Source organism: Apium graveolens, chromosome 4, assembly GCF_009905375.1.
Source record: "Apium graveolens cultivar Ventura chromosome 4, ASM990537v1, whole genome shotgun sequence".
Classification (NCBI taxonomy): Eukaryota; Viridiplantae; Streptophyta; class Magnoliopsida; order Apiales; family Apiaceae; genus Apium; species Apium graveolens.
Window position 1 is genome coordinate 134,101,364 of NC_133650.1, and position 24,277 is coordinate 134,125,640.

Consider the following 24,277-nt stretch of genomic DNA (forward strand, 5'->3'; position numbering starts at 1 on the left):
CAAATTGGATGTATATGATATTAACATATTAATTGTTGTATATATGGTGGAAAGTGAATTTTATAAGGTGCAAAGTTACTCTAATATGGTGAAAAGTGACTTACATGGTTGATTAAAACCAAAATGTGGAACAAAATTTACCTGTATGAAAAGTGGAACTAAAAGCTGGTAAAAAGATGTCAAATTGGATGTATATGATGTTAACATGTTCATTGTACAAATATATGGTGGAAAGTGACTCATATAGGGTGCAAAATGACTCTAATATGGTGAAACGTGACTTACATGGTTAATTAGAACCAAAATGTGGACCAAATTGACTTGTATGAATGTGACAATAAGAGGTGGTAAAAGAATTTCTAATTGCATGTACATGATGTTAACATGTTAAATGTACCAATATATGATGGAAAGTAACTCTTATAAGGTGCAAAGTGACTCTAATATTGTGAGAAGTCACTCACATGTTTGATTAGAGCCAAAATGTGGCCCAAAAATGACTTTTAAGAAAGGGGTACCAAGAGGTGGTTAAAGGATGTCAAATTGCATGTACATGATGTTAACATGTTAATTATATCAATATATGGTGGCAAGTGACTCTTATAGGGTTCAAAGTGACTCTAATATGGTGAAAAGTGACTTACATGGTTGATTAGAGCCAAAATGTGGAACAAAATTAACTTGTATGAAACTGGCATTAATAGGTGGTAAAACGATGTCAAATTGGATGTATATGATGTCAACATGTCAATTGTTGTATATATGGTGGAAAGTGACTCTTATAGGTTGCAAAATGACTATAATATGGTGAAAAGTGACTTACATATTAATTAGAACCAAAATGTGTACCAAAATTGACTTGTATGAATGTGGTACTAAGAGGTGGTAAAAGGATTTCTAATTGTATGTACATGATATTAACATGTTAATTGTACCAATATATGATGGCAAGTGACTCTTATAAGGTGTAAAGTGACTCTAATATGTGTAATATGACCCATATTAGATGACTTATATATAGCACAATTGGAGTGAATAGAGCTAGGGTTTAATTTAGAGGACACGCGCCCTTTAGAAGAGGTGCATAAGTTAGGGTTTTATTCGTAATTTTATTATGAGTAATGGCTACGTTGGATTATCTGAAAATCCTAACCATAACTCGTGTGGCATTTGTCCTATATTTAACACATAAGTTGGCCATTCTAAGAAATTTATTTTAAAAGCTTATATATTTAAGAATATGTATATTTCCTAATTAACAAAAAGGAGAATAATATGCACAATTTCTTTATCTTTTCTTTCTTGGGAAAAAATATAGCATCCTTTGAAGCTCTTTTTAAAAAATTCCATCTACAAATATTTTTGTGATAAATTTAAATATTTGTATTGAACTTCTCCCCATATTTTACACTATACAATATTCCTACCTTAGTTGCATTTACACGTTAATTATTAACATATCACAACCCTTTCTTATGCACGTATTTTAATGGCATTTTTGTTTTTTGAGTGATCTTAGTGGTACTAAAATTTTGTATCAAAATTTGTTCCAAATAACATGTGGAAAATTATATTTTTGAATAATATGTATGCATCATGCACCCATCATTTTATAAAAATTACAACCAATCATACCAATAAATTCTTGTTATGTGTAATATGAGACAAATTTTGGGACAAGTTTTTCGCAACTCCCTTGGAATTGAGTTTTTCGCAACTCTATCATTTCTCTTTTTTTTTACTATATGGCTTATATATAGCCTTAGAATTGAGTACATGTTTTAAAATATTCTCACCATGAGCCTTAGGAAGTTTAACAATAGAGAATAAATTGTTAAGTTTTCAGCTATCGAATAACATATTTATTAATTTGATTATTGAATTGAAACCGTACAAAATAAACACAGGTGTTTATAATGTAATATTCTTTTATGATAAATAGGCCCCTTAAAAATTTAGCTTAATTTAAAAAAAATTATATTTACATTAAATAATAAAAAAAGTTATTTTAGAGTTTTTAAGATGTATTTAAACAAATATTTTTTTCCAAAATGTTGGGTCCATGTGCTAAAATACTAACTATCAAAGTTTAAGTATATATCTACACATCACCAAAAAATATATTATTTTAATTTTAATAATGTAATATAGGGTAAATCTGAATATTACTCTCTGGCTAGTGGCTACCTATAATCACATTTTCGTATATATTCATTTTCTTTTCCGAATAGTTAATTTAATGGTTATAATGAACTTGTTAGGTTTTGTATGGAAAAAGGTTTAATATACGATAAAAAAGTTGAGGAATTGATTGTTATTGTGGAGATCAAAGAATTGTCTATTCGTGCTAGATATGCAAACTAAGTACTTTAATCACCAAATTAAAATAAGTTATTGGAATAGATTGTAGCCGCTCCTTCGGTGAGACCAGCAAGGGAGAGAGTGTATGAATGTGTATGGTATTGTAAAATAGATTCAAATAACTATTTTTTTGATTTTGGATAAAAATGAATTGTATCTAAGTAGGAAAATATGGAACAATGGTTTATGTTTTTTGAAATTTGTACGAAAAGATATGGGAATGTGAAGTTTATGGCCCTACTAACCTGGGTGAATGACTTTTGTATTTGATATGTTGTATACAAAGAGGTTGAGTGTTCTCTATCCTGGACATTGTAAAAATGTATTGATTATGTATTCAAAGAATGACTTGGTAGTAGTGACTGATTTTGTATAGATCCCAAGGTTTGAATATCCATCATTTGGGAAAAACAACCAAAAAAGCATCATATTGTTAAATCCATATTTTATATTGATATGACCTTTTGATGGTTGCTTATGGTAAAATTCTCAATTTTTGATTTGGAGAAGTTTGATTGGCTTATGAATACTTGCGCGTTTTGAATTTTTGGAAGATGAACTTCAAGCTTTAATAGAGGTTTTTGTAAAACTAACAGGGTTGGGTTTTGAAAATGGACCTACTATTTAGTCTGGATAGCAGTATTAGTGGGTTGACTCGATGAAGTATTTTGATGGAAACCTTGAAATGATTTTTTAGAAGAGCTTTGAGATGCTATTGAAAGAGTTTTGATATTGAGACAATGAGAATTAATGGTTTGAAGAGCTATAAATAAAATATTATTATACTCATATTCAATTGCCTTATGGATCGAAGATATGATAGGCTTTTCTGACGAAGTACTTGCTTTGATTTGTTGTTGATTCTTATGGAACATATCTAGAAAGGTTGGGGCTTTACCCCCACCCCTGCCTTTTCGAGGAATTAATCTATCAGCTTTTGCACAAATCACGACTAAGAAAATCAGGAACATAGTTCATATCTCCTTTAATATGTTCAATGTCAAAATAAGAATTGCTTAATAATGTTTAACACATGGCAAAAATTTGTTACGATGCAATATTTTGAACATCTTTTTGTAAAACCTCTGGTACAGGCTTACAATCGACAATCAGATATTTTTTTGGTTTAATAAATCACTCTGAGATTTTATAATGCTGAAAAAATTGAGAGCATTTCCTTTTTAATAGTAGAAGAATTCCTTTAACAATCATCTAGCGTGCAAATGTAAACCGATGTTTGTCCTTTAACATTGACTATATATTTCCTTATAATTCTATATCCTAACTCAGATGCATATGTCTCAAAATTTTAGGTGCATTAGGATCAACAAGGTGTAGACAAGGGATTTATAAAACTTATGCTTTGGTTTGTTGGACTAGTTCGGTATGTTCATATGACCAAAAAACATGATTAACCTTAAGACGGTCATGTAAGGGTTTGACTATCCTATTAATATTGGAATAGAAGTCCAAGACATAATTGAAACTTCCTGAAAACCTCCATATTTGGATATTATCGATGATTTTATTAGGAAATTTTGTGGCTAAAGTTAGAGCTCTTTCAATGGGTGCAACGATTCCCTATGAGATGTTGTGACCAAGAAATCTTACACTAGTTTGAAAGAGTGAAATTTTCGATTGTAATATGACTAAAACATTTTTCTTAAAAATACATGGAAAAAAAATTAAAGGTGCTTTAAATGTTATTCAATTGCATTTGAAAAAACTAGCACATCATCGATGTATACTATAAATAAGGTAGAGTAGTCATTAAATATGTCATTAATGATTCTTTGAAATTCTCTAGGGGCAGTTTTGATTCCAAATGAAAGAATATTTTATTCATACTGTCCAAATGATACCACAAACATATTATATCTATCTTTTGGATAGATTTGAATCTACCAAAATCCTGATTTTAAATCAAATTTAGAAAAAATTATTGAAGAACATAGCTATTGTAAACGATATTTTTTATTAGGCATATGGTACTTTACCCATTTTAGAGCTTTATGTAGAGGCTTATAATTGATAACTAGTCGTGGGGAGCCTCTCTAAATTTCAGAGTTTATACTGACATAAAAAGGTGTAAAAGACCACGTGATCTAGATTTTGATATGATCCCATTTGATTCGAGATCATTGATCTCTTTTCTGCAATATTGCTCAAGGTACAAGTTCATTGAATTGGTACTTCTTTTGTGGGTATTTTATTTTATCAATATCTTTTTCATAATATAGATGAATCATATTTTGTTTTCTATACGAAAAGACATTTATGACAAGTCAAAGTTCAGTTTTTGGATATCCGTTGTCTACACCATACTGATCGTAATGCATCTAAAGTTTTGAGACATGCATCTAAGTTAGGATAAAGAGTTAAACTGAAACATGTAGTCAATGGTAAACAAAAAATACTCTGATTTAAATCTGCATGCTGGGAAGATTGTCTAAGAAATTATTCTATAATGGCAAAAGGAAATACTTACAATTGTTTTCTACATCACAACATATTAGAGTGATTTATTAAACAAAAAAACCGCCTTATGCAAAAGGGATTTTACAAAAAGATGTGCAAAATATTATACCATAACATATGTTTGCATTATGGAAAACAAATTCTCTACATGGAGGGTTCGGCGCGAAGACTAAGAAAAAATATAATTTTGTGAGAAAAAGTAAGGAAAGTGGGTAAAGTGGTGGGACAGATCAATTCTTAATGTATGTAGTGAGTGTAGTGCAATAAAGTAGTGGATGTGAGTTGATGTAGTTAATTTTTATATTATAAAACTTTGCTATTTTTGGAACGTAGAAAATTGAGAGGGACGTATCAAAAAGAAAAGTGTAGAGAAATTAATTGAACAGAGGGAGTATTAAACAATTTTTATTTTGACATTAAACATATTTAAGGATATATGAACCGTATTCCTGATTTCCTTACTCATGCTTTCTGCAAAAATGATAGATTAATGCCTCGAAAAGGCAGAGGTTGGTGTAAAGCCCCTACCTTTCCAGATTGGTTCAAGAACACTCAGCAATAAAGCAAAGCAAGTACTTCATGAGGAAAGCCTATCATATCTTCGATCGATAAGGTAATTGAATATGAAGATGATAATAATTTATTTATAGCTCTTCAAACCATTAAATCCCATGGTCTCAATATCAAAAATCACTCAACATCATCTCTAACCTCTTCAGAAAATTGAATTTAAGTTGTCCATCAAAATACTTCATCCAGTCAACCCACTAATACTTCCTTCTAGACTAAACAGTAGGTCCATTTCAAAAACCCAACACTATTAGTTCCACAAAAACCTCTATCAAAGGTCACAAGTAAGATTATTATTAAGGCAATCTATTATTCCATCATTGTAATCGCCAGTAAAACTTGGAAATATAATTCCAAATGCTATTCCACTCTTCTATTCGCAAGTGAACAAGGATAAAGCTCCCTGGAAGCAAGTCATCTCTCAACCACAACTTTATTGATTGATTATTTCATTTCTTGTTTAATATTTAGCCATGTAATCAAGATTGATATAAAGTATATACAAGCAGCAGAAGAACAAAAAAAATTAGTTATTTTTCTGTTTATCTTCTTCTTAGATGAGAGCTGATAAAACAAGAAACAAAGATTTATAGAGAAGTTCAAGCACAATAAATATCCGTAAAACTTCTCACCGGAGAAACGTTATAATTCCCAATTTAACTCTCTTATATCCATAGGGGCATTATAATCGTTATCCGGTAATTAGAGCCTTAGACAAACAAAAAGCTAGATCATTATATAGAATTTAATTTTTATATCTTTGTAGAAGCAAGAACATTGTCATTCTTCGATTGTAGCCGGTTAATTTATTTATCGGAGTGTAGCAACACCCCCGAGATTTATATATAGATAAATATTTCAATGAATATCTTGTGTTCGTTACTTTATTGTCCTAAACACTATTTATCTCAAGAACACGAAACCATTAACTGAACACTAAATTATTTATCCATAAAAGATTCGAAAGAATTTTTTAATTTAGTGAGTATCATATTCAACCCCCCCTTATACGATACTTCGGGACCAAGCAACAATATATCTTCTCGTATGTCTTGGTATATCATATCCAGGGAAACCTTATATGTTCTCTCCTCCATCCCTGATTTTGGATCACTTGAATTCATTGCATACCAAACTCCATGAACCTACTTGACCATTCTCATTTTCAAGGACCAAGCCGTATAATTACTCTTTCGTAACATCGGGTAACTCGAGCCCAATGCTCCTCCCTTATTTTTGGCCGCTTATATTATCATCGTCTGTGGCATGTACTTGGACATTTATTGAGGAAAAAGAACCCTGATACCAATTTCAAAACAATTTGCCCACCTAATATATGTATCTGTATAATAGATGTTTGATCTTGAACTGAGAACAATAAACAGAACACTAGAAAGAAAATATGCTCGTTAAAGACATGCCTCTTTATAAATCAATATAGTATAATATAGAATTGGAAAGCTAAAAATCAGGAACTGGGCTAACTACTTCCTACAAATACTCTAATTTCCTATTCTGCACGATCATAAAAGCTTTCCACCAATGCCATGTCTAAGTCTTCAATTGTAGAGACTAAAACAAAGCAATCAATACAAACAACATATTTTTAAATAAGAATTTTAAGATTAAAATGCCAACACAGTTCGGATCACTACAAAATATATCAACTTAATATTTTAATTTATGATTGGACCCGAAAATTTATTGACACCCTGCCTTTGACATCCTAATTTAGCACCTCATGCCAGCCTTGAAACCCTTTGTTGTAGTTGCTCATGTACCACCAAAAATGGAGTTAGTACGACAGTTTTAAATTTGACTACCTGAACCGTCGGGTTTAAACTAAATAAACGGTCGGGTTCATACTGGCCAATAAATTTTAACAGTGAGTTTAAATATGCCCAACCGGTGATGTCTAACTGACACGCATGACTAAGTATTAGTCACATGTTTATTGTGACACCTTGTCAAAGTGGGTCCACCAAGTTAGCAAGGGCCAAACACGTCAAATGTGAATTCGGATGCCAACACCGATCAGCGATATTTCCTACCAATTTGAGTGAAATCCGATCATGTTTTTACCTGACTACCATATCTAGTCAATTTAGGTCAAAACGATCATTTTCGCATTATAACATTTTTTCTTGTAGGTCTTTTAACTTCCTACTTTCATATGCAATTGGATGACCCAATTGGATGACCCTATTGTATCAATACACCCTAATAGCTTTATCCGAGCATTTGTACGGACTTCCAATGACTTATCAAAATCAGGAAGGCCGATGACTGGTTTAGTATCCACAGTTTATCTCAACTTCTCAAAAGCATTTCTATAACTCACAATCCATTTCCATTTTGGGCGGAACAGATCTACTAATTTTTTGATTCCAAATCTACTAAACTAATCACTGAGATTTATGCCCGTCCATACACTATACTTAAATGATCTCTTTTCTAAGAGCATCTGGAATAATATATAGTCCTAGCTATAATATCTAGTATATAACTAATATGAACCAAATCCCTTCATGAAAAAATATTGAAAATCATATATATATTTTATTTACTTTATTTGTTATACCAAAACTTTACTCAACAAATATATACCAAATAATATTAATCTTTTTTTTTGTTGCTTAAAAATGACAATCTTAACTATATTATATCTTAATATCTTTTCTACTCAAAAAATTAAGCATGTATATATATGTTTATGCATTTGTAGCACAATTTCTAATAATAATAACACAAAGTCTCACACTTTCTAAATATGTTATATCTAATTAGGGTATGATCTTGATAACTTTGACTGCTTCAGTGGACTTCTTGCGCTCTCCACCATGCACTAGTGCATCACTGGGAGCATTGCACACTGGTATAGTCCTTGCTTAACTTGGGGCAGGCGGCACGGGGATCACCTTAGCTACCATGGGAGCAAATCAATTTCAACACAATCATGAGCATTCCGTATTCTTCAACTGGTATTTTGTAATTTCATATGCTTGCATAGCCACTAGCTCCACAGTGGTGGTTTATATTCAAGAAAGAGTAAGTTGGGGTTTGGGGTTTGGAGTTTGTGTTGCTGCAAATCTAAGTGGATTCATGGTGTTTATGCTTGGAAAGCAATATTATCGCTATGTGAAGCCTAAAGAAAGCCATTTCGCAAGCATTGCTAGAGTTGTAGGTGCAGAAATCATGAAAAGAAATGTAGCAAGAAATGCAGCAATCATTTTATGTTCTATATTAACATTATTAATCTTCTATGGTGCAGCTTCTTAAACAACGCAGCTTTAAAACCTGAAAGTAATCAATCAAGTGATCTATTGCTAGATAAGAGATCATGGAAGCTTTGTACAGTTGAAGAAGTAGAAGACCTTAAAACCCTATTGAAAATAATTCCCCTATGGTCTTCTACTATTCTATTAAGTGCTACAACAGGTGTTTTTATGAGTTTAATACTTCTTGAAGCTCTTACAATGGACAAACATTTTGGAGATAACTTTGAGGTTCCCGCAACTTCATTTCTAACCTTTAACATCTTGTCGACATGCATATCACTCTCAATCTTGGATCGATTGGTGTTTTCCATGTGGCAAAAATAAATTGGTCGTTCCCCAACTCCACTTCAAAGAATTGGAGTAGGTCATATTATCAACATCATAGCCCTAGTAGGATCTGCCCTAGTGGAAAATAAGTGACTTCAAGTTGTGAAAAATTTACATTTAGATGATCAACAAGGCTCTATAGTACCAATGTCAGCATTTTGGCTAGTGATAAACTTAACAATTATCGGGAACAGTGAAGCATTATGATAACTCCGGTGAGCGGGCGGCTCCGTCCGACGGCATTCCTGGACCTTCTGTGCGGGGGTGAGGTGTAGTTGCTGGTTGGGCGCCTGCAAAACAACACCGGAAGGGGGGTTTGGCTCCCACGGTGCCTCAGGTGTGAGAATAAGAGCAGGCTTTGGAGAAGAAGAAGGTGCATGTAAGTAATGTAAAGGCTGCTGTGTGTTTGTGTATGGATGTGTATATGTGATGGCTGCTGTGTGTTTTGAATGTATGAGAGAGTGTGAGTGTTCAAGAGTGAATATTTGTCCACCCCTAAACCCTTCAGCCTTGGGGGGTATATATAGCCCCAAGGTATGGTTTAGGGGTAGTTACCTCTAAATCTGGGCCGTTGGATCTTGGGACCAGAGGACGCCTGGCTTGGGTGGATTGCTTACACGTGTCCAGGGGAGGACCACCTTCAGAGGGTCCTAACGGCCTCTGACACGCGCCGTGCTTGTCTGGTGTGTTGGTTGTTGATAGCTGTCATAGTCACGTGCCCACGTACCCTTGCTTGGCGGGTTGCGGGATGTGAGTGTGTTTGCTGAGACCCCCCTCATGGTGGCCTTGGCCCCGATCCGGATCCGGGTATGCAGGTGGATCCGAATCCGGACAATAGCATTGATCCGGATCCGGGTATGCAGGCGGATTTGGATCCGGGCAATAGGATAGAACTGGGCCTGGGAGAGGGGGGTTTTGGTAGGTTAAGTTGAGCTTGTATTCCTTTAGTCCAGATTGACGCATATCCGGGTCTTTTACACCCTTTCATTTGCCTCCCACTCCCTTGTGCAGATTTTCTGGATGAGGGAGTAGAGTAGGGTTGCATATTTGGCTTAGGAAAAAAATTTCCGCTCCTGGTTGCCCCTAATCCGGATCTGGTGTAGTAGATGCCAATCCGGATTAAGGTATAGTAGTTGCTTTAGAAAATTTTCCGCTCCTGGTTGCCCCCAATCCGGATCTGGTGTAGTAGATGCCAATCCGGATTAAGGTATAGTAGATGCTTTAGAGAATTTTCTGCTCATGGTTGCCCCCCAATCCGGATCTGGTGTAATGAATACCAATCCGGATTGATATGTTCTTGTGTAGGCTTATATGATCCGGGTAGGAAGCTTTAGGTCCTGTGAATTTTTTGGAATTTGTAACGTTTCAGCTCAATTCCCCCCAATAATTTGAAAATTTTGCAGTTACGTTCCTTGAAAATAGGCCCCTAATGATGATGGGGTTTAATTTGCATTTATATGTGTGTCATTACACACACACATATATATATATATATATATATATTTTCTTTCTTCTCTTTTTTTTAAACCGATCCTTGAACCAGTAGAGTCCTGCCACGTGGCAGGAGCAGTTTTTTCATCCTTGGGCCTATAAAAGGATGGGCCTCCACCTCTTTTCTTTTTTATTCTCACAAAAGAAACTCAACAGTCCTTTGTTTTTCTCTTCTCTCTCTCGCTTTTCTGCAAATCACCGTGTTTGTGGTTGATTCTTCCGTCGTGTCTCGCCAGTCTCGCCATTAATCCTCCATTAACTTGTAAGATCTTCGCTTGCTTTTTTTTTTGCTTTATTCCTCTGTTTTTCTTTTCGATTTTGTTTTTATTTCCTCCGAGTTTTTGTATGCCTTGATTTTGCTTTTTCATTCGCACATAAGTAGTAGAAATCACGATTTTTGGCTTCGTTTTTGTTGCTTGTTGGTGCTTGTTTCGTGTTTTTATGCGTAGATCTGTAGGTTTTCGTTGTGTTTTGGTTTGATTTTGAGTTTTTGGGCTCGATTTTTCTGGGTTTTCTTTGTTTGTTCTTCGTGTTCTTGAGAGAATATAATTGTGTGTATATGTAAAAGTTGTGTTTTTTGGTTTTTGATTCTCAAAGTTGCTGTTTTTGGGTGAGGGTTTTGGTTTTGATCCGGATAGGGGTTATATGACCCGGATATGGTTTAGTCTATTTGTGTTGAATTGTATTCCTTAGGATTTGTAGTTTGTTTTTGGTTAATATGGGTCCGGGTTCTGGCTACATGGGTATGTTTTTAAGTTTTTGCTGCTATTGATCCGGATCTGGGTATTTGCCGACAGGATCCGGGTTCACGGTTGCTTGGTTTTTGGGTTGTAGTTAACATGATCCGAATCATTGATGTTTTTCCGGGTTGGACTTATTGGTGGTCCGGATCATTAGGTTATGCTGATACTGACATAATACACTTGATCCGGACCTCTTAGCGAAATAATTAAAATATGTAGGGACCAGGCTAACTGACCTTCATTTTAATAGGTATATGGCCCGGATCAATGAGCGGGCTAGAAAAGTCTATAACTGCTACCCAAACTTTTTTGGAGAGGAGAGTGACCCAGATTCATCTGGTAGAGAACATATCCGGGTAGAGATGGTTAAGAAAGCTTCTGTTTCCGCCGAGATAATCTCAAAGTTTAGGTATAAAAGAATGCCTGGGGGCTCAGTTCCCTTCACGCCCGAGGGGTACTAGATAGATGTTAAGTATCACTTTGTTGAAAAGCCGACCGAGATCGAAAATGAGGTCTATTATAGCCGGGTAAGATATGATAGACAGCCAGACGGTCACCCCGAGGTATATAACCAGGAAGCTCTCGAGAGGATGTTTACTGAGTTTCCTATAAGCCGGGATCACTATCAGTTGAAGGACTCGTTCTCCGAGGCTGATCCGGGTGAGATGAACGAGGCGGTCCGGGCTACTTTCCAGTTCACCCCGGATATTGAGTGGAGATGGCCAGAACCCCATGAGAGGATTTATCATCGTCCGGAAGATGGTTTTGTCCCGGTCTGGATGGAACATCTCAGATCCGGATGGAGCCCCCGGTGCCATATGTTCATAAAGCACCTCTGCAAGCACGTGTACAAGATATCCCCGATGCAAATCACTCCGAATGAAATAAAGTCGATGACCTGGTTCATCGCTTGCTGCAATAAATTCGGATTCTTGCCCACCTTGAAGCTCTTCCACCATATTTTCTATCTCTCTAAGTCGAGTCAAAAATCTTTTTATGAGATCAGGTTCCGGGCCTCGGAGTGTGGTTATGGCCCTGGTAGAGCCAAGCCAATAATGCACCAGTCTTCTTTGAAGTACTGGAATGGGGAGATCATTCTCTTGAAGGGATTTGACTTGGCTTACCTCCCTTATTTCACGATCGAGGGAGTTTAGACTAAGTTCAACCCGGCTGTGCTTGAAGACCGGGCTGTTACCCAGATCAGATGTTTCTGTGATTCTCTCGAGTTTTAGCCGACTCAGGACACATTCATGAACCATAAGCTGCTTTTTAATCTCGGCTGTAAGTTTTCCTTTAATTTATTATGCTCCTAATCCGGATTCCTCTTCCCTCTTCCCTCCTGGGGACCCGGGTCATGCTTCCTTTTTTCTTTTTGATTACGGATAAGATGCTTGCCCTTGATCCGGATCTCTTTCACTTAGCTTGATGATCCAGATCAAGGTCCAGTTTGGTTTTAACTTGTTTGTATGTTTTTTGCCTTTGATCCGGATCTCCTTCATCCAGCTAGATGATCCGGATCAAGGTCCAGTTTGCTTGTCTGTTTGCATAAGTTTTTCGCCTTTAATCCGGAATTTGATCTCCCTTTGTTTCATTTCCACAGGTCTGCCTCATTTCAACCGCAATTTCCTGAAAATCATGTCTTCTTCTGCATATGCTGCTGCTTTCAACACCCTCAGGCCGGCCTTTAAAACAAGCAAGGGAGCCCCTGGTCCCGGATCTGGCTCCGCAGATATTGAGGGAGGGGCCGAGTCCTCCGTCCCTCAGAACATCCCGGATCCGGGCCACGAGTCTGAGCCTGAGGTCCAGGAGATTCTGGGCGGTGATGACCCCCCTAGGAAGAAAAGAAAATCTGTTCCGGCCAAGCCACCCCGGGGCAAAGCTGTGGTTTCCAACCGGGTTTTATGTGATTCAGAAGGCAAAGGGCCCGATGGAGAGGTCGTGAAGATAGGTACCAAATCTCTAATCGACCTACCCGGGTTCATGTCCAGTATCCCCTCCGAAGATGACTGGGAGGAGGTAGAGGGGTACAGTATGGCAACTGCCTTGAAGAGGGTTACAGGTCAATGGGGGCAGGTGATTTCTGAACTTTTGATTTCTTAGTTCCGGATTATGCCCTCTAATTCATTTTTTACTTTGCTCATAAATATGTTTTTTTGTTTCTCAGCTTGGGAGTGCATTATCCATTTGCTCCGATGTTGCTTTTACTGAGCTCAAGGAGGCCAACAACCAGACTAAAGCCGAGAAGATACTTTCCAATTCCTTGAGGGGAGAGCTCGAGGAGGCCCGGGAGGGATTCCGTGTGGTGGAGTCCGGGTTGAATGAGAAGCTGAAGGATTCTGAGACCCGGGCTGAGGGGCTGGCCAAAGAAGTGGAGAGGCTCAAGGCCGAGCTTGCTGCTAAAGAAAATTTGAACAAGGAGGCTATCATTGCTGAATTCAAGGCTAGCGATGTTTATGACCTCGAGGTTGCTCAGGCCGGGGTTCCCGAGGTTCGTAGGTCCTGGGTCGTTGCTGAGCGCCACATAAAGACCTACCCCTTGGCATCTTGGGAGAGCTTCATCCAGGAGTTCCTTGCTGCAAAGGCTGCAGTTGAGCAGGGTCAAGGGGAACCGGAACCCTATGATGGTCCGAGCCCCAGCTTCCTCTACATCCGGACCAGCTTTGCAAAGCTTCTCGGGCCCAACCCATGTAATTTCATTTTCTAAGATTTCCCATTATCGTACTTTGATTTGAACTTTTTGTAATATTTCGATTTGTTCCGGATTGAAGGCAATCCGGACCCTGCTTTGTACTTGTACTTTCTCGTTGCCTTGTACTTTCCTTCAATTGTGGAAAATATTTGCTTTTCTTCAACCTGTACTTTTTATTTTTATGAGCGATCCGGATCCTGGCTCTATTGCGCAAATGATCCTGATCCGGATTGTGGCTATGGCCTTCGATCCGGATGGGTGTGATATCCGGATTATTCCGGGTATGAAGTCGTATCCGGATTTGCTCTTGAAATTGCTTTCAATCCGGGTATGATACCCACCCGGGTTGAAGTATTGTTTTTGCTTTATATATTTGGGGTAATATAAGTGAATAATGGTTGTTTCTAACCCGGATTCGAATGTTTATCCGGGTTGATTTTGCTTTCAAATTTGCTTTAGATCCGGTTTTAAATCCCACCCGGTTTGATGTTTGCTTTTTTGCTTTATGTACTTGAAAAAATATGTGCGTAATGGTTGCTTGCAACCCGGATCTGAATGCTTGTCCGGGTTGATTTTGCTTTGGAATTTGTTTTTACTATCCGGGTATAATACCCACCCAGGTTGAAGTATTGTTTTATGCTTTATGTACTTAGAAAATATAAGTGCATAATGGTTGCTTGCAACCCGGATCTGGATGCTTGTCCGGGTTAATTTTGCCTTGAAATTTGCTTTCAATCCGGGTATAATACCCACCCGGGTTGAAGTATTGCTTTATGTACTTAGAAAATATAAGTGCATAATGGTTGCTTGCAATCCGGATTTGAATGCTTATCCGGGTATGTCTAATTGGTGATTGCTCCATTTACTTAGAAATTTTCTAAGCAAATAGGGGTTGCCTTTGTTTTTGCTTCCAACCCGGGTATGGTAACGTACCCGGGTTGTTTTTTGCTTCTATAACTGGTAATTTAAAAGTAATAATTTTCTAAGAAAGGAAAATTCTTTTCATTGATTTGCAAATTTTTTCATACAAAATTCAGGATCATAGATTGGTTGCTTGCCATAGGCTACAAGTTCTGGTTGCTTTTGGTTGCTTTTTCTACTGGTAAAACTTTCTGAGCCTGAGTCCATGCCATGTATTTGGTACTTCAGTCTCATCCATGTTCATGAGCTTGTATGTTCCTGGCCTTAGAACATCCTTGACTTTGTATGGGCCTTCCCACTTTGGCATTAGCTTTCCAGTGTTGGTGGGGTCTGAAGCTTCCGTATCTCGAAGGACCGGGTCTCCAACTTGAAAGTTTTTGACCCGGGACTTCTTGCTGAAGGGCTCTCTTGTTTTCTGCTTATACTTTTCCATTCTTGCCACTGCCTAGTCTCGGACTTCATCAATTAGCTCAATATTCATTCTGAGCCCCTCCTCATTTGCTATCTCGTCAATGTTGATTGCTCGATGGGAGGGGGATCCTACTTTAATTGGTAGCATGGCTTCAGTTCCGTAAGCCAGCTTGAAGGGGGTTTCTCCTGTGCTTGTTCTGGGGCTTGTTCTGTATGCCCAGGTTACATTAGGCAATTATTCTGGCCATTTGGTTTTGCTTTCCTTGAATCTCTTCTCTATTTCCCTGAGAAGTATTCTATTTGTTACTTCAACTTGGCCATTCCCTTGAGGGTAGACTACAAATGACTTCTTATGCCGGATACCCCGTTCTTGAAGGTAGGATTCAAATTCTGAACCAACGAATTGCGGACCATTATCTGAGACCAGTACTCTCGGGATCCCGAACCTCATCAGAATGTTATCCATGAACTTCATGCAGTCTTGTTGGTTTATTGTTCTCATTGCCTTTGCCTCTACCCATTTTGTCATATAATCAATTGAGACTAGTAAGTACCTGAAGTCTCCTTTGGCCCTGGAAAAGGGTCCCATGATATCAATGCCCCATACAGCAAATGGGATTGGTGACAAGACTGAAGAAGGTAGGACTGGGCACATCCGTGTCACATTGCTGAAGAGTTGGCATTCCTTGCATTTTTTCATAAAGTCTATTGAATCCTGGTGAATAGTAGGCCAGTAGTACCCCTGCCTTATGATTTTGTGAGATAGTGCTTTTGCGGACATGTGGTCCCCGCAAATTCCTTCATGAACTTCCATAAGGCACTGTGCCTCTCCTGGGCCTATGTACTTGAGGATCGGGGAGGAGAAGGTCCGGCGATAGAGTATACCCTCTTCAATGAAGAATTTTAAAGCTTTTGCCTTTAACCTTTTGGCCTTCCCTTTATCCTCCGGGAGCTCTCCCTTCTCCAAGTAATTAATGAATGAAGTCATCCAATTTGGACTGTTGTCTATTTCCATGACTTCTTCAGACTCTGTGCTCGGTTTCTGCAATTCTTCGAAGTAGACGGAGCAATCAAAATCTGATGAATTTTGAACAAGCTTAGATAGTGTATCTACTTCTGAATTTTCCTCTCTGCAGATTTGGATGACTTGTATTTTTGGTATCAAAGCGAGGTAGCTTTGGACCAGAGCCTGGTACTTGGCTAGCACTAGATCCTTGGCTACGTACTCGCCATTTGTTTGCTTTACAACGATCTGGGAGTCGCTGTAGATTTTGAGATTCTGGATCCTGAGTGTTCTTGCTAGCTTCAATCCTGCAATCAAGGCCTCCTACTCTGCTTGGTTGTTTGTTGCTGAGAAGCTAAAGGAGATTGTTGTTTGGATTGTGAATCCTTCGGGGCTCTTTAGGATGAGCCCGGCTCCCGATCTTTCATTGGTTGAAGAACCATCTACTTTGAGGGCCCAGGCTTCTGTTTCTTGATCTGTGTTTCTCTCAGGGTCAATGCTCATGGGCACGGGCCCTTCTTCTGGGAAATTGCATTCTACGATGAAATCAGCTAGAGCCTGGGCTTTGATTGCTGTCCTAGGAGTGAAACTCAGATTGAACTGACTTAACTCAACTGCCCAATTTACCAACCTCCCTCAGACATCTGGCTTGTGTATTATCTTCCTTAATGGTTGATTGGTTACAACTCGTATCTCCCTTCCCTGGAAGTAGTGTCTGAGATTCCTGGATTCTGTGACTAAGGCAAAAGTAAACTTTTCTAGCCTCGGGTACCGGGTTTCTGCGTCTTTTAGTACTTGGCTCACATAATAAACTGGTTGCTGTTTGCCATTCTCTTCCCTGATCAAGGCTGCTCCAACTGCCAGGGCCCCTGCTGACAGGTAAAGGGATAGAGGTTCCCCGGGTTGAGCTTTGGTTAACACAGGGGATTGAGAAAGGTACCTTTTTATTTCTTCAAATGCGCTTTGGCATTCCGGGCTCCAATTAACTTCTCTCTTGTTGGTTGCTCCTTTTAACAGGTCAAAGAAGGGTAGGTATTTTTCAGCTAGCTTGAAGATGAATCTTCTGAGTGCAGCTAGTGACCCTGCTAGCTTCTGCACATCTTTTTGTGTTCTGGGGGCCTTCATCTCTTGGATTGCTTTTATCTTTTCTGGGTTCACCTCAATCCCTCGGTTGCTTATCATGAACCCAAGGAATTTTCCTGCCCCTACTCCGAATGTACATTTTTCTGGATTGAGCCTGGGTGAGTATTTTCTCAAGTTGTCGAAGCATTCTCTCAGGTCTCCTATGTGCCCGGGGATGCTTGTGGACTTTGCAATCATGTCATCCATATAGGATTCCAGGTTCCTTCCAATCTGGTCCTTGAAGATTTTATTCATTGCCCTTTGATATGTTGTTCCCGCATTAGTCAATCCGAACAGCAGCATTACATAGGCATAGACCGCCCTGTGGGTGATGAAGGCTGTCTTTAGAATGTCTCGGGGATTCATCTTGATCTGGTTGTACCCCGAGTAGGCGTCCATGAAACTTAGCATCACGTGCCCAGAAGTCGCATCAATCAATTGATCAATGTTTGGCAAGGGGTAGGGGTCTTTGGGGCATGCGTTGTTCAGGTCTGTGTAATCAATACACATTCTCCATTTTCCGTTTGCTTTTTTCACCATCACTACATTTGCCAGCCATTCCGGGTACTTGATTTCGCATATTATTCCAGCTTTCAGTAGTTTCTCAATTTCTTCATCGATTGCTTTCTGTCTTTCTGGGGCAAAATTTCTTCTCTTTTGCTTGACTGGCTTCCTCTCTGGGTTGACGTCCAAGCTATGCATCGCTATGGATTCATCCAACCCAGACATGTCTTTCGGGGTCCAGGAGAATATATCAGAGTACCCTCAGAGTAGTGATACTAGGTCTTTTCTGAAATTAGCCTCGAGTCCGGATCCTATCTTTATCTTTTTGGAAGGATCGCTTGTATTGATTAGAATTGTTTCTGTTTCAACAGCGGCCTCTATCTTGGATTGATCCGTATTTGATACCATCTTCTGGATCCGAGCCTCTGTGTTCTTTTTCATAAAAATCTGAGCCTAGGCTCAATTCAATCCCTTCTGTGACTTGGTTGCTCTTTTGCTCTTCTGAGCTTGGTTTGGTTGCTTTCGGATTTGAGAGGGGATTTATGACCTGAACTTCTTTCCTCGAATCGTCCCTTGAGTGGGGGCGATGTTTCTTAATACTTTGTTATTTCCGGAGTACCACGGCCTTTCTCTTGTTGTCTTGGTGGGTTTCAGCCATTACCAGAGCCTGGCTATAACATCTTTCAGCTACCTCATAGTCTCCCTTGATTTCTCCTACCCCGGTTGGAGTTGGGAATTTGATTTTCAAATGTGATATGGAGGTGATTGCTTGGATCCTGGTCAAGGCCGAGCGCCCGATTATGCCGTTGTAGGATGAAGGAGTATTGATCACGTAGAACTTTATCACATGGGTAACTTGGTTTGAGCCCGATCCGAATACGACTGGCAAGTATAAAGTTCCCTGTATCGGGACCAAGTTGTTCCCGGACCCATACAGAAGGTCCTCTTGGCATGCATTGGAGCGTACGCTCCCAAGCTTCATCCTGTCCACAGTATGCTTGAAGAGTATGTTTTGTGAGAATCCATTATCGATCAACATCCTTCTTACTTCGTTGTCAAAGATATCAAGTGTTACAACCAAGGCTTCGTTGTGATTCGGGTTCACTCCTTCATAATCCTTGCTGCAGAATGAGATCATCATCTCCGGGTAGGATTTAATGGAGAACACTTCATCTCCTGAGCCCGGGCTCGTAGGGGGAGTACGAACCTCCTAGGACCACATTCACCACATTCTTACCTTTCCTTTGCCTTTCTTCTCTCTGATTTTTCTCCCTTGAGATGTATTGATTCAGGTTGCCTTTCTTGACTTGATCTTCAATGAAGTATTTTAAAGAGAGACAATTTTCAGTCTTGTGTCCATGGGTTTCATGGTAGTCGCACTGCCTGTGGTAAGGCCTGCTTCTCTCGCGGAGTCTGCATTGGCTTTGGGGGATAGTAGAATGGCTTTCCCTTGATTTCCTTCAGTATCTCTTCCCGGGTCCTGTTTAGTGGTGTCCACTCTGGCTCTTGCCTAGGCTCCCTTGCCTGCCTAGGTGGACCGGGATCACTTTTGGATTCTGTTTTAGGGCCCAATCTTTGGAATATTGGTGTGTTTTGTACAACATTTGTTTGCTGGGTTTGGTTGCTTTGTTTGAACTTTTTCTCCTGATGGTAACCCCCTTTCGGCCGGTCATCAGAAGATTTGTTCCTGTTTCCTACATTCCGAGTCATTCTCATCGCCTGGAGAACATCTGTTTCTTTTATAAACCGGGCTGTCATAGAATAAGCCGCGGCCAGGCTTTGGGGCTCTTTGTTTATCAACTCCACAATATACCTCTCATTGTGTTCTGGATCCAGGTTTCTTCGAAATATGCTTAGAGCCTCCCTTTCATCGAGATTCGAAATTATGTTGATGGCTTCCTGGAACCTCCGTATATAGGCTGAGAGTGCTTCGTTATCATACTGGCGGATTGTCTCTAGGTGGCACATGTGCATTTCATGTGTTTTATTGGATCTGAATCTTCTAAGGAAGGCTCCTCTGAATTCTTTCCAGGAGTGGATGCTTCTTAATGGGATTCTACTGAACCATCTTTGAGCCCCCCCTTTGAGAGTCGAGGCAAAGAATCTGGATTTCGTCAAGTCATTGTAATAGTATATCTGAGCTATTTGTTCGAAGTAGTTGAGGTGCTCTTCCGGATCCCCCAGTCCATCGAAAGAGTCGAAGTTGTAGTGTTTGAGATTTTTCTGTCGAGGGATGGCTTCTAGGGAGTGGCAGAAGGGCGTGAGGGTCTCCCCAACTTCCAACCAAGAATCTCTCTCCATCTTTCTCTGGAGCTCATAAATCATGTCTTTAAGATCCTTCTGGCCCTCCTCTTTGTCATCAGAAATGAGTTCGGGGGTAGGGTCCCTCCGAGTTCTTTTGCCTCTTGTTTTAGTTAGGAGCCTCTCCTCCTCCAGCTGCATTCTTTTCTGAATTTTCTGCTCCAGCTTTTCCTCCTCTTCCTTTCTTATCTTTTCTCTGAATTCTTCTAACTTTTTCTTTCTGGTTGCTTCTGTCTCCTTCTTACTTGGCTCTTTTTGATTCTTTTTTGCCTTAGCCCCAATTCGGTCGAAGACAGATCTCCTGGATTGCTGAGAGTCCCCGGACTCTTCTTGCTCATCATCTTGTTCAAATTCCATCTGAGCCCGGGCTTGTTCATCTCTGTAGAGCCTGATTGCTTCAGCAAGTTCGTGGCTTGTTAAGTTAGCCATATGCTCCTCTGCAACTGGAATATTGGTGTACTTGTACTGATTGAGCTCTATGACATTTCTAGCATCCCTTACCGGGGTATGCTGCGTCAGTGGTTGCTCCTGGAAGGTCTCCATGTCTCCTCCAGGTTCTTGAACTTGAGAGGGGTCTTGATCCTGAATATGGGTACTGGCGGAGGGCCTACCGGCGGTATTTTTTCCTGCTCTTACCATTACCACAATTGTAAAAACAACTGACCAAGGTTTGAGGCTACAAATGTGGATCTGAGGTTGCTTTTTTGAAGGTTACAAAAAATTTCCAGAATAACAGCAAGCAAACTTTCTGGGTTTTGCTAACAATAATACTAAACAAGAACAACAGGCTCTTAAACACAGAAGAAAATATGCAAGCTAAAACAGTTCTGGGTTTTGAAATTACCAAGACTATCAAACCCCAAGCTTCAAGATTATCAAGATTATCAAACTCTAAACAACCAAAACTTAACAAACAAGAGCGGCCTTATACAAACGTGGCCTAAAGTAACAAGCTCACACAAACGTGGCTACAATGAAAATTCATATTCAAAAAAGGGTTTGGTTGTTTATGTTCTTACAGGTTTAAAAGTGGACTCTCTCAAGAGTTTGCTGATGAAGATGAATCCAGGGGCACCGAGACCCCAGGATGGAGCCCCCTCCTTCTAGCGCCAAATGATAACTCCGGTGAGTGGGCGGCTCCATCCGACGGCATTCCTGGACCTTCTGTGCGGGGGTGAGGTGTAGCTGCTGGTTGGGCGCCTAAAAAACAACACTGGAAGGGGGGTTTGGCTCCCACGGTGCCTCCGGTGTGAGAATAAGAGCAGGCTTTGGAGAAAAAGAAGGTGTATGTAAGTAATGTAAAGGCTACTGTGTGTTTGTGTGTGGATGTGTATATGTGATGGCTACTGTGTATTTTGAGTGTATGAGAGAGTGTGAGTGTGCAAGAGTGAATATTTTTCCACCCCTAAACCCTTCAGCCTTGGGGGGTATATATAGCCCCAAGGTAGGGTTTACGGGTAGTTACCTCTAAATCTGGGCCGTTGGATCTTGGGACCAGAGGACGCCTGGCTTGGGTGGATTGCTTACACGTGTCCAGGGGAGGACCACCTTCAGAGTGTCCTAACGGCCTCTGACACGCGCCGTGCTTTTCTGGTGTGTTGGTTGTTGATAGCTGTCATAGTCACGTGCCCACGTACCCTTGCTTGGCGGGTTGCGGGATGTGAGTGTGTTTGCTGAGACCCTCCTCTTGGTGGCCTTGGCCCCGATCCGGATCCGGGTATGCAGGTGGATCCGGATCCGGACAATAGGATAGATCCGGATCCGGGTATGTAGGCGGATCCGGATCCGGGCAATAGGATAGACCCGGGCCGGGGAGAGGGGGGTCATGGTAGGTTAGTTGAGCTTGTATTCCTTTAGTCCAGGTTGACGTATATCCGGGTCTCTTACACCCTATCACATTACATTATCCGGGACAGGTTGCATTTTATTATCAAGAATTTCCAGAATCCTTAAGGAACACTGCTACTGCCATGATATCTCTGATAGTTGGAATTGGATTTTATTCAAGTGTTGTGGTCATTGGATTAATACGTCGAGCTACAGACTGGTTTCCTGAGGAAATTAATGAAGGAAGAGCAGATTATATTTACTGGATTATGTCAGGAATTGGAATGGTGAATTTCGCCTACTATCTCATTCGTGCCAAGTTTTTTTACTATGGTTCTGCTATGAAGCTTAGTGTCCATTCTTGTCCCTATGGAAATTAATGTGTGTGCTATATATATATGAATAAATCAGTACCATTACCAGTACTGCTTTCAATTGATATATGAAAGAGCAACTATAATGTATTTAGGTTGTAGAAAACAGTCACTTTCTTCTTGCAGAATGCTGGATTTATTGGATGGATATTAGTATACATTTAGTATATATGTTATTACAAATTCTTGAATCTTTCAGTTTTTTAACAAACCAAGGAGTATCAGATTGGTCACTAAAGTGAAGGACATGTATCAAAATTTTCATTAAAGTTACGGGGGTACCATTTGAATCACTAAAGTCGTAACAAATATCAAACATATACCCCTAAATATGTGTTCAAAAAGTAAAAATAATCGTTTTACGGTTATTTTATTTGATTTAATTAAAAATAAATAGTAAATAAATTTCTTAAAATCTAAATATATTATCTAAAATACTAGAATTTACAATTTTTCTTTTGGTTATGGTAGTATTGCAGAATAATATGTACAACCCAACAAACGATTATTTTTACTTTCCGAACACATATTTAGAAATATATGTTTGATATTTATTATGACTTTAGTGATTCAAATGGTACCTCCGTAACTAGAATGAAGATTTTGATACACGACCTCCACTTCAGTTACCATTTGATACTTAACCTTTATTACAAATTCTTGAATCTTTCAATTTTTTAACAAACCAAGTAGTGTAGTATGTTTTTAAAATGCATAGAGCAGCACATATCTAGTACGAGCTATACCTTTATCCAATCAAAACTAGAATCGAAAATGCATAAATAGATTGACAAAACTTTATTTTCAGGATACGTTTCTCCATACTTTATCGCTTAAGATACGCTTTCCTTGATTGAGTAGTTGGTTTTTCTATTCGGAGGAGCAATGTTAGGAATAATGGAAGATGAATGACAAACCGTTTAAGCATTCAATGGTTGTTCGTCACTTGGTCTGTGGAGCCTATATTTCCTCCAAGCCCTATTTGCGGAAACCCCCGTGGATTGATATAATCGAACCATATTTTCTCTCCTTCTACATCGACAAACTCACTATCAACTATCAATATATCCTTGATAGCCCTCTTACAAACTTGAGATACTGTTCCTTCTATGGTGAAACTCGAACAACTTGATATGGCAAGAACATAACTTTAGAACGGAATACAGACAAATGTACTCGCTACCTATTTTCTCTCTCTCTAGGCACCTTAAAAATCCTGCAATTTCATTGGAAAGTTCATCAACCAGATAAAACGGCCATGCAATCACTTTGTGGACGGGGTAGTGGCAGTAACGGATTCTTTCGAGCCAGATGAGGAATGCCACTACATGCATAGATTCATCAATATTTCGACCAAGTTTATGGACTAGCCTGTAGAATAACTTCCTTTCAATTGTATGGAAAAGATTGAAATCTTTGTCGCTGATTTTTTCTTCAACAAAATGCAGGGCTGGATCATACAAAGCAATATCCATTTTGCTGGCATGGCCATTGAACTCAGTTTCCATTGCTCTGACTTTACAAAAGAATAAAAATATGGAGGATTTGAGATATATTTGATGGGTCATGTATAGGTGAATATTTGACTTAGCCAGGGGCTTATATATAAGAGTTACTCCAAGTGACTCTTATAGGGTGCAAAGTGACTCTAATATGGTGAAAAGTGACTTACATGGTTGATTAGAGCCAAAATATGGAACAAAATTAACTTGTATGAAAGTGGCATTAATAGGTGGTAAAAGGATGTCAAATTGGATGTATATGATATTAACATATTAATTGTTGTATATATGGTGGAAAGTGAATTTTATAAGGTGCAAAGTTACTCTAATATGGTGAAAAGTGACTTACATGGTTGATTAAAACCAAAATGTGGA

At 39.1% G+C, this 24,277-nt stretch overlaps 2 protein-coding genes across 2 annotated transcripts in view; both read left to right on the forward strand.

The window, feature by feature from the left end:
- Window positions 1–24,277, forward strand: part of LOC141720027 (uncharacterized) — an 80,388-nt gene that overhangs the window by 48,080 nt on the left and 8,031 nt on the right. The gene's annotated exons all lie outside the window — the stretch shown is intronic.
- Window positions 13,177–14,100, forward strand: LOC141716906 (uncharacterized). Its single transcript, XM_074519065.1, has 2 exons — window positions 13,177–13,321; window positions 13,413–14,100. The coding sequence occupies exons 1-2, from the start codon at window positions 13,229–13,231 to the stop codon at window positions 13,950–13,952; spliced, it is 633 nt and encodes a 210-aa protein (XP_074375166.1). The 5' UTR covers window positions 13,177–13,228; the 3' UTR covers window positions 13,953–14,100.